The sequence below is a fragment of the Diplotaxodon limnothrissa genome, linkage group LG1 (assembly GCF_057381915.1).
Source record: "Diplotaxodon limnothrissa isolate DT_005_m linkage group LG1, D_limnothrissa_male_GT1.1, whole genome shotgun sequence".
In the NCBI taxonomy this organism is placed as follows: Eukaryota; Metazoa; Chordata; class Actinopteri; order Cichliformes; family Cichlidae; genus Diplotaxodon; species Diplotaxodon limnothrissa.
The window spans coordinates 33,697,754-33,709,311 of record NC_140596.1 but is presented as its reverse complement, the minus strand read 5'-3'; the positions used below and the strand labels follow the sequence as shown (position 1 = coordinate 33,709,311).

The 11,558-nt window shown below is 43.8% G+C and overlaps 1 protein-coding gene across 1 annotated transcript; it reads right to left on the bottom strand.

The window, feature by feature from the left end:
* Nucleotides 1–7,042: 7,042 nt before the first annotated feature.
* Nucleotides 7,043–10,556, bottom strand: LOC146640079 (uncharacterized). Its single transcript, XM_085349981.1, has 3 exons — nucleotides 10,398–10,556; nucleotides 10,244–10,319; nucleotides 7,043–9,869 (listed from the first exon to the last, which is right to left on the bottom strand). The coding sequence occupies exon 3, from the start codon at nucleotides 9,146–9,148 to the stop codon at nucleotides 7,412–7,414; it is 1,737 nt and encodes a 578-aa protein (XP_085206107.1). The 5' UTR covers nucleotides 9,149–9,869; nucleotides 10,244–10,319; nucleotides 10,398–10,556; the 3' UTR covers nucleotides 7,043–7,411.
* Between the last annotated feature and the right edge of the window lie 1,002 nt (nucleotides 10,557–11,558).

Below are 11,558 nucleotides of genomic sequence, written 5' to 3'. Positions count from 1 at the left end.
GCATTTATTTTACCACAGCAGGGAGGTCTGGGTGTAGAGAAAAACACAGCAAGCCATTTATCTTCAATATACCTGATCAAAGAATATAAATGGAACCAGCCCAAATTGCACTTACCAGCAGTCGCAGACACTATTTCTTCCCATAAGAATGTTGACTAACTGTTGACCGAGAGCTGCTTTTTGCCACTTCTTTATCATTTCTAACATTACAATGTTGTGTGGCGCTCATGTTTTTCCATAGAGATCAGGATGACATTTTTATTCTTTAGTTTTTCATTATATGTTGAAAATAGTTTTGAAAAAAGAAACAAAATAGTGCACAAGTGCATCTTAATTTAAGTATGTGAGAATGTGTCTTTTGAGCCAGGATTTCTTTATTATCATAATGCATTGTTGAAATAAATAAATAAATGTTCCTCATCTGGTAGTGGTTTTCACTTACAACAGTCTTCTTCCTGTTCATTATTTGCCAATAAATCATTGCTAAATGAAATTCAGTTAGTACAGTTTAATCCAATTTTATTATACAGTTGCCCCAAGGTGCTTTATATTTTAAGGTAGGCCCTACAATAATACATTCAGAGAAAAACCCAACAATCATATGACCCCCTATCAGCAAGCACTTTGGCGACAGTGGGAAGGAAAAAACGACCTTTTAACAGGAAGAAACCTCCGGCAGAACCAGGCTCAGGCAGGGGCGACCATTTGTCACAACCGGTTGGGGTAAGAATAAAATGATGGTCTTTCTTCAATAGGTACCATATTCTGTAAATGTGTTAAAGTGAAAGTAATTGAACAGCTAGCTAAAACATACTAGGCATTTACAGCTCAGCAGATATATCTGTTAGAAAAATAGCTCGGAGTCAGTGAAACTCTGAGATATATCCTATTATATACTCTATATTGTGCCAACTGCAGTCTATTGAAAAATGTACCAGTGATGTCTGAGATATCACACTCTATGGTAAAATGAAGGACTGATAATAATATCAGCTTTGCAAGCAGATAAGTTGTACTTTTATTGTAGAGGGAAATATGTATTTCCCATATTTTCTGATATGTGTGACAGTCATCAGTATGCATTCACACCTTAAACAGTCCCAACTCGTAAATCACACTACTGCCTGTCATATTTATTTCCATCATCCCACTCATAGCTGATGGACTGATGACAGTAAAGACGATTATGTTTTTTGACTTTCTCATCAATCAAATTTAATGTCTGCTGATACTTTATGAGTTTGAACATTAAAGGGAACACACCTTTGGATAATCCTAATGTGCAGTGCGATTCAGTCATTATCTAAGGTTATTCTTTGATGTTCTTATTTCTGTGATGTATTGCACCAGTTTGTACAAGTTCATTTTTATCCCATTCCATCTTGTGATGAGCAGGTCTGTTTGATGTCTGTTTATTTTTTTATGAAAAGTCATGTATACATTAGACTGTACATATGTTTTACTGTAAAGTGTATGTAACGCAATCTGTACTTACGCCAAACCTTTAATGCGTGGAAATCAGGACTGTTGACCTTGGGCAGTTCACTAGGTGTCGGTGTCATCAATTTCACCCCGATGTTTAACCCAGAATCACAGTTTCTCTAAAAATAGGTTACAAGAAATCAAATGTATCCCAAATACCTGTATCCTGTCAGAGGCTAGTTTCGTAAAGGAGATTGGTAGTAGCTGCTCCACCACAGGAACAATAAGGCTTCCAGCACACAATGGACACCACACTTACTTAACATAAACACATTTATTAGACACAATTTTAAATAATAAACCCCTTTTTTTTTGTAGTGTCTTTCCACTCAGTGTCATAAGAAAAATAAAATAAATAAATAAAAACAAATATGTATCCTTTAAGGTCCTTTGGCCAAAAGAAAATCACCTGAGCTCAGGGAAAAATAAAGCGCATCGTTGGGGCCCTTTGAATTGTTCCTACCGCTCTGTTGGAACGGTGTAGCATCCAATAATAGCATCCAGCAAGCAGCAACGACCATCTATTTGCCAGGACGGTTCGGCAGAGTCATCAGATGAGGACTTCCACAAGGCAGTTCATCCAGTAGGATCCAGGGCACCAAAAGGGCAAACAAACCAGCCTACACACAAGTGTGCAGAAGAATTAACTGAAATGTTCATAAGTCTCAGTACCACTGACTCAGTGTCCATGTCACTAACGGCTTATTTAACAGACTTACCATTATAATAATACAGGTTTGTCAAAATAAAAATATAACAGAACATAAATGCTGTTAACAATGCTTATTAATGCTGTTCTCTTAGGCATAACATAATAACACTGTAACTGACCTCGTGTCGGCCGCCATTTCAGGACATTAGCTAGGCTCACTTAACGGCTAGCTTGCTAACAGTCAGCCAATAACACACGTTATACAATATTTAGCCTCTTTCTTAACAACATATAATAAGGCACAAAACATTTCATACGAACATGAGCTGCACGCTAACTCACCAGAGGAGTTCGTGTAATGGCGAATGCTGTCGGACTCAGCTCCGCTTCACGTTTGTAACCGCTACAAGACTTTTTCCTAACAACATATCAAATCATTAGCTTCACATATAAAGGTTTTTAAAACTATTTACAGCAACTCAAATGTCTACTGTACCCGAATTTCCAGCTCGTAGAGGGCACGAGAGCAGCATGCGCCTCATCGGACGAACGGAAGGAAAAACTCTGTAGCTGGACTAGAGAGTGGCTATGCGCACGGCACAGTGGTGCGTTCAGTGACCACAAATAATCAGAAATCCCATACTCAAACAATGATCTGGGTTACACTCTCCCCCTCTAAAGTGCATGAGTCTCTGCATGCACACTTGACTTAACAGGTGTGTGAAGGAAAGTGCTCTGAGAGAATACAATTGCGAAACTCTGACAAAAAGGAACTGAGAGCCAAAATTAAAGGCTCACCTAACTCATCATAAGTTAGTTTACGAGGTTGGCGTCTCTCTCTCCCAGAACGCCGCAACTCTACTGTCTCTGGCTCTGAACTCTGCTCAGCAGTGTCGCTGCTTTCTTGATTCATTTCAACAGGTTCTGTTTGTTCAGGAATGTCAATAACAACCCAACCTGGACCTTCATCAGATGGAATGGGAGATGTGGTCACCTCATTGCTTTCTGAGTGTAACAAAGGCTCAGGTTCAGAAACATGACTGGGTGTTTCTCGTGCGTGTGACTCGTCTTGTGGCTCTGCACGGGGCAACCTAGAATGCACATCCCCAGTGGACAGCTGAGGTGTGATAACCTGCCTTTCAGTCTGGATAAAAGGACCTCTGGTTATTATTTCTGGAACCACAAAAGCTGGATACACTTCGTCCTCATCACTGTATACCTCATCTTCCTGACCATCAGGGTTATCAGAAGATTGTACTTCTCTTTCGGCTTTGTTCCTTGGTTTCTTCCCTTTAGAGGGCCCATGAGATCTGCTCCCTGCCATTTCTTCCACAGGTAAGAACCCACACGGTAGAAGGAGATCCCTGTGTAAGGTGCGTTTTGGTCCGTCTCCCAACTCGGGTTCCACAACATAGACAGGGCCATCATTGATTCGTTTAACCACAACATGTACTTTCTGTTCCCACCTGTCTGAGATTTTGTGTTTACCTCTGATACTCATGTTCCTAACCAAAACCCTGTCACCTGCACAGAGCTCGGCCACTCTAATCCTCTTGTCAAACCTAACTTTATTCCTTTCTCCGATCTTCTGGGAGTTTTTTGCAGCTAGAGTGTAGCTCTCCTCCAGACGTTGACGAAGGTTGTTCACATACTCTGAATGAGACTTATGGTTGGCATTTTCAGGTTGGATACCTAAGACTAAATCAATGGGTAGTCGGGGTTGTCTGCCAAACATCAGTTCATAAGGAGAGAAACCAGTTGTGTCGTTCCTCGTGCAGTTATACGCATGAACTAAGGGTTTAACAAAGTCCCTCCAGTGAGATTTGTCTTCCTCTTCCAACGTACCCAACATATCAAGAAGCGTCCGGTTAAACCTTTCCACCGGGTTTCCGCGAGGATGATAAGGTGTAGTGCGGATTTTGTCTGCTCCTATCAAAGCACATAGCTCTTTGATTGTGTGAGATTCAAAGTCTCTACCCTGATCACTGAGTAGACGACTGGGAAACCCATAATGAACTATGAAGTTCTCCCACAGAGCTTTTGCAATGGTCCTGGACTTCTGATCTTTAGTTGGCACTGCCACAGCAAACTTTGTAAAATGGTCAGTGATAACTAATATGTTCCGGGTGTCTCTGTTGTCTGGCTCAACTGACAAATAGTCCATACAGACGAGTTCAAGCGGGTAAGTTGCTATAATATTTTCAAGAGGCGCTGCCTTCTGAGGCACTGCTTTCCTCCTGACACAGCGTGGACACTGTCTGCACTTCTCTTCTACAGACTTTGTCATCATTGGCCAATAGAATCTGGAACGGGCAAGATGCAGTGCTCGTTCAAAACCAAGATGACCAACTTCATCATGCACTCCACGCAACGCTTTCCCTCTGAACTGTTCAGGTAGGACTAACTGCCATACAGTGTTGTCTCTATTTGTCCATTTCCTGTACAATACTCCATCTCTCATTTCGAGTCTTCTCCACTCCTTGAGAAGGAGCCTAACATCAGGAACTTCAAGGTTTGTTTCTCTGAAGCTGGGCTTTTGAGCTCTTTCAACGAAGGTAATGACACGTGAGACAACCGGGTCATCCCTCTGAGCTTTATACCAGTCAGAGCTTGTCATAGATGGTAATGTGTCTTCTCCAAATACATCCGCAACTGTTGAGGGATCAACAGCAAGAGACTCTACAGCCAAAGGTTGTTCTAGATTTGAACAGTGCTCGATCTTTGACACCACAAGATGGCGTTGACATAAGGCAGATACCACCTCGTGACTCATCTCGTTGCTCACCTCTAGAAGACGGTTTTTCATGTCATCAACTCTCTCCCTTTCTTTGATGAAATCCTCATCTTCAAAAGGAGGCGCTTGTGGTCGTCGGGACAGCCCATCTGCATCGCGATTGGCATGACCGGCCCTGTACTTAACGGTGAACTGATAAGTAGACAGCGCAGCTAACCAGCGATGACCAGCAGCATCTAACTTTGCAGATGTCAGTACATACGTGAGAGGATTGTTATCCGTCACAATGGTGAAGTTAGCGCCATAAAGGTAGCTGTTAAACTTCTCACAAACTGCCCACTTCAAAGCTAGAAATTCAAGTTTGTGAGTGGGATAGTTTCTCTCACTTTTGGAAAGTCCCCTGCTTGCATAAGCCACAGCTCTCAGCTTCCCGTCCTGCTCTTGGTAGAGCGCTGCACCCAAGCCTTCACGACTGGCATCAGTGTGCAGGACATATGGTAGCTGTGGGTTGGCAAAAGCAAGGACAGGTGCCGATGTCAATCTCTCAATCAAAGTCTTAAACGCATTTTCACATTCAGGTGTCCACTCCTCTCCAAAAGGTAAGTTAATGTTTGATGGTTGTCTGAAATGTTCTCCAAGATACACTTTACCCCTCTTTTTGGGTGAGTAGTAACCAGCCGTGAGACTATTTAAAGGCTTTGCGATCTTTGAGTATCCATCAATGAATCTCCGGTAATAACCGGCAAAGCCTAGGAAACATTTTAACTCTCTCTTGTTTGTAGGACGAGGCCATGTTTTCAAAGCTGAGATCTTATCAGGATCTGTGTGAACTCCTTGGGCATCAACCACATGGCCAAGGTACTTCACCGAGGGCCTAAAGAAATGACATTTTTCTGGGGACAGCTTCAACCCAAAGTCCCTCAACCGGTTCAGCACCCTCATGAGTCTCACCTCATGTTCCTCCAGGGTGTCTGAAAACACAATCAGATCATCCAAAAACACAAGTACCTCACTCAAGTTCAAATCCCCAACACACTTCTCCATCAGTCGTTGAAACGTACTTGGGGCATTTGTAACGCCCTGAGGCAGGCGATTAAACTCATAAAACCCAAGAGGACAGACAAAAGCAGTTTTAGCTTTATCTTCCTCGGCCATCTCAACCTGATAATAGCCTGATTTGAGGTCCATGACCGAGAACCACTTGGCACCACTAAGGGCCGTGAAGGTCTCCTCAATGTTTGGGAGGGCATAAGCATCCCTAATGGTCCGTGCGTTCAACTTGCGGTAATCAACGCACAACCTGATTGAACCATCCTTTTTACGCACAACTACTATTGGAGATGCGTAGGGGCTCTCTGACTCCCTAATAACCCCTGCATTAAGCAGCTCTTTGAGGTGTTGCTTGACAGCTTCTCTGTCACTTGGATGGATGGGCCTCGACCGTTCCTTAAACGGCGTGTCATCGTTCAGCCGAATGTGGTGTTTTACCACAGTGGTGTGACCATAAGACAGATCATCAACCGCAAACACTTCTGAAATAGACTTGAGCTTGGTGGTGATGCGCTCTTTCCATTCTTCAGAGATGGGTGACTCATCAAGATTAAACTTAAGCTTCTCTCCATCAAACTTGTCATGAGAAGAAGCATTTGAAACAGGCACCAGGGGTGAAATGTGCTGGGCTACACATACCTGGGCAACTGTACTTCCTGGTTGCAATACAATACTATGCCCACTCAAGTTCTGCAAGACGACTGGAACCTTACTCTTAGCTTTGTAAGGGATGTCTATCAAAGCAGTTTCAAGAAATAAACCACCAGGTAACTTGTCGTGTTCATTTGGTTCAAGGACGAAACTTACGTTAGGAGTGTTCTTTCTCAGCCTAACATCGCCCATTAAACAGCACTTGTGGTTGGCAGGGATGGTGACTGGTACTTTCCCGTGCAACCTCACTGGGTGTATGTGGCAATCATCCATTTGTTTAGCCAAGTGCTGGAGAACCAGTGCTACATCTCTGGAACACAGTCTGTGAAGGAAATCTGGACCGTCACGTTCAGATAACTTATCATGGAGTCTTAACAGTGCATTGGTACCAATCAAAACTGGTATTCTGCTGTTAAAATGGCACTCAGGCACAACAAGAGCCAAAACAACCAACTCTTCCTCTTTACCTGTAATGTTGTGAGGAAAAGTGATGTGGGTCTCAACATAACCAAGGTAGGGAACGTGCTGTCCACCTGCACCCTCAATCTCAAGCAATGCTTGAATGGGCTGAATGGGGAGATGTGCCAGCTTATCCTTGTGAAATGATTCGGAGATTGTAGTGACTTGTGAACCACTATCCATGATAGAGTTGCATTGCACACCCTCAACCAAAACAGAAGCTGAACAACGAGGACCTATCAGACCGGGTGGCAAGCGGGATTGGGAACTGAAATCTTGAACCGTTGTCTGGGTCTTTATTTTGCTCTGAACATCAATTCTTTGGTCACTTGAGGCGGGACTAATGCTGGTCTCAGCTCCTGGACGTCCCACAGCAGGAGCCGCTACAAGTTTAAAGCAAAAGGCTCAGTAACCTGTTGGGCTTGGAACCTTCCTTGCTTTTCCTTTAACTCAGCATTCTTCTGGCGGACTAGTGCCTGGTTGGGTTCATTTGGGCATCGAGCGGCAATGTGGTTATCTTCACCACATCTAAAGCAGAACCATGCTTTTGGCATAGAGGGAACCTTAACTGGTCTCCTGGCACTGCTATTTCTTGCCGCAAGGAAGTCTTTGCCACTATTATTCTCTTTAGGACATTTTTGGTTCTGAGTGAGCTCTCTGAGTTGTTTAGACAACTCATCTATTTTGCTTTCAAGTTTAACAGTTTCTTCTTGCCTCTGTTTTAACGCTGCACTAAGCTCATTGTCAAAAGGAGAATTCTTGGACCTTTGACTCAGTTTCTCTACCTGCTTTGAAAGCTCATCCATTCTCCTCTCAAGCTTAGATGCTTCGCTCTGCTTTGCAGTCTGTGTTGGAACGGGCTCATCATCATAGGAGGGTACATCAAAAATGGAGTGGGCATGTACAGCTGCTTTTGTAGCACCCAGATGTTTTTTCATCCTGTCTAGCTTTGCAGATCTACGACCTTCCTCGGTCCTCAACATAAGGAGTAGATCTGGGAATGTTGGTGGACTGTTCTTTTTGTTTTCTAGTTGGAGAGCTATAATGAGACTCTGGTCCCAGCAGCCTCTAATAAACTGTCTGAGTAGGTGTTCGCTCAAAGTTTCGACAGAGACTCCCCCTCTAGAAATAGCTCGAGTAAGGAGGCTATGGAGTCTGTTCAAATATGCTGAGGGCTTTTCTCCGCTATTCTGGTTGGAGCTGAGAAAGGTTGCAAATAACTCTTCTCCGTCCTCTACAACACTGAAAGCGGAATCGAGCTGCCTAACATAAGCCCTGGGTGGTGAACTCACACCAAGCAACTTAACAACATCGGCTGCTGGACTTAGCAAACTTTCAAGTATTTTCCTAACCTTTTGCACATCACTAAGAGAGCAATCACTGACAAGAAGGTCCACTTGTGTGCGCCATGTTTCATAGTCTACCTCACCATTGGGCCTAGGAGCACGGCCAGAAAAGGTGCGCAGTCTGGTTTGTGTAGACCACGGGGCTGTTGAGTCATTTCTGATAACGTGCTCAACGACAACTTTTTGAATCTGAGGTGGGTTAAGGAGACTGCGGTCGATATTAACAGGGTTCACCACAGCACTATCAGGTGCATTGTGGGTCTGTGTGTAGTGATTAGGTTCATCATGATCACTAGCTACAATGTCATGGAGGGATGTGTCACCATCCTGAGCTGTGTGTGGCTGTGTGTCAGGAATCTCAGAGTTATGTCGAACTTCTTTGACCTCACTCTGAATAACACTCAAGAAACCTGCTTTACCACTATCTCCAACAGCCTTCAGTTCTTCTAAATATCTACGAGCTAACTCCTTGCCTACCTCTTCCTGAGCAACATCTCGAATGGTTTTGACAGACCAACCGATAGCAGGATCCTTGGGGCTCGGCAAGTCGCCTAAGATCTGGGGGTTGATCTTGGAAATGGCTTGATCGGACAAATATTGTATCAGGACTCTACCCTCTGGCTGGTTTGATTCATCTGGAATTCGAACTATCCGAGAAACTTTACCATTTACTGAAAAAACACTAGCAATGTCATCATCTGTGTAAATCCCTTCAACGCCAGTCACAAAAAGTGAGCACTGGCCATCTACATCAAAACGTCTGCAAAGATCCATGTCCAACACAATAGGGTCAAGGAAAAGAGGTAGGTGTTGTGAGCTGGAAAGTCAAGGTGCTACTTTTCACCAATCTCCTGGCTGGCTCGCCACTTGTAACGCAATCTGTACTTACGCCAAACCTTTAATGCGTGGAAATCAGGACTGTTGACCTTGGGCAGTTCACTAGGTGTCGGTGTCATCAATTTCACCCCGATGTTTAACCCAGAATCACAGTTTCTCTAAAAATAGGTTACAAGAAATCAAATGTATCCCAAATACCTGTATCCTGTCAGAGGCTAGTTTCGTAAAGGAGATTGGTAGTAGCTGCTCCACCACAGGAACAATAAGGCTTCCAGCACACAATGGACACCACACTTACTTAACATAAACACATTTATTAGACACAATTTTAAATAATAAACCCCTTTTTTTTGTAGTGTCTTTCCACTCAGTGTCATAAGAAAAATAAAATAAATAAATAAAAACAAATATGTATCCTTTAAGGTCCTTTGGCCAAAAGAAAATCACCTGAGCTCAGGGAAAAATAAAGCGCATCGTTGGGGCCCTTTGAATTGTTCCTACCGCTCTGTTGGAACGGTGTAGCATCCAATAATAGCATCCAGCAAGCAGCAACGACCATCTATTTGCCAGGACGGTTCGGCAGAGTCATCAGATGAGGACTTCCACAAGGCAGTTCATCCAGTAGGATCCAGGGCACCAAAAGGGCAAACAAACCAGCCTACACACAAGTGTGCAGAAGAATTAACTGAAATGTTCATAAGTCTCAGTACCACTGACTCAGTGTCCATGTCACTAACGGCTTATTTAACAGACTTACCATTATAATAATACAGGTTTGTCAAAATAAAAATATAACAGAACATAAATGCTGTTAACAATGCTTATTAATGCTGTTCTCTTAGGCATAACATAATAACACTGTAACTGACCTCGTGTCGGCCGCCATTTCAGGACATTAGCTAGGCTCACTTAACGGCTAGCTTGCTAACAGTCAGCCAATAACACACGTTATACAATATTTAGCCTCTTTCTTAACAACATATAATAAGGCACAAAACATTTCATACGAACATGAGCTGCACGCTAACTCACCAGAGGAGTTCGTGTAATGGCGAATGCTGTCGGACTCAGCTCCGCTTCACGTTTGTAACCGCTACAAGACTTTTTCCTAACAACATATCAAATCATTAGCTTCACATATAAAGGTTTTTAAAACTATTTACAGCAACTCAAATGTCTACTGTACCCGAATTTCCAGCTCGTAGAGGGCACGAGAGCAGCATGCGCCTCATCGGACGAACGGAAGGAAAAACTCTGTAGCTGGACTAGAGAGTGGCTATGCGCACGGCACAGTGGTGCGTTCAGTGACCACAAATAATCAGAAATCCCATACTCAAACAATGATCTGGGTTACATGTACAATAAAGATTCAGCTACATGTTTCCTCATTTAAAGGGAGTGCAGAATTATTAGGCAAATGAGTATTTTGTCCACATCATCCTCTTCATGCATGTTGTCTTACTCCAAGCTGTATAGGCTCGAAAGCCTACTACCAATTAAGCATATTAGGTGATGTGCATCTCTGTAATGAGAAAGGGTGTGGTCTAATGACATCCATCTCCATCCATCTTCATCCGCTTTATCCGAGGCCGGGTCGCGGGGGCAGCAGCCTAAGCAAAGAGGCCCAGACCTCCCTCTCCCCAGCCACCTCCTCCAGCTTATCTGGGGGAACACCAAGGCGTTCCCAGGCCAGCCGAGAGATATAATCTCTCCAGTGTGTCCTGGGTCTGCCCCAGGGCCTCCTCCCGGTGGGACATGCCTGGAACACCTCACCCAGGAGTCGCCCAGAGGGCATCCTTGTCAGATGCCCGAACCACCTCAGCTGGCTCCTTTCGATGTGGAGCAGCAGCTGCTCTACTCTGAGCCCCTCCCGGATGGGATGTCTGATGTCTAATGACATCAACATCCTATATCAGGTGTGCATAATTATTAGGCAAAATCCTTTCCTTTGGCAAAATGGGTCAAAAGAAGGACTTGACAGGCTCAGAAAAGTCAAAAATAGTGAGATATCTTGCAGAGGGATGCAGCAGTCTCAAAATTGCAAAGCTTCTGAAGCGTGATCATCGAACAATCAAGCGTTTCATTCAAAATAGTCAACAGGGTCGCAAGAAGCGTGTGGAAAAACCAAGGCGCAAAATAACTGCCCATGAACTGAGAAAAGTCAAGCGTGCAGCTGCCAAGATGCCACTTGCCACCAGTTTGGCCATATTTCAGAGCTGCAACATCACTGGAGTGCCCAAAAGCACAAGGTGTGCAATACTCAGAGACATGGCCAAGGTAAGAAAGGCTGAAAGACGACCACCACTGAACAAGACACACAAGCTGAAACGTCAAGACTGGGCCAAGA

What these genes read in the sequence shown, in the direction of transcription:
- LOC146640079 (XM_085349981.1), bottom strand. Translation starts at nt 9,148, where the DNA reads ATGGATCTTTGCAGACGTTTTGATGTAGATGGCCAGTGCTCACTTTTT.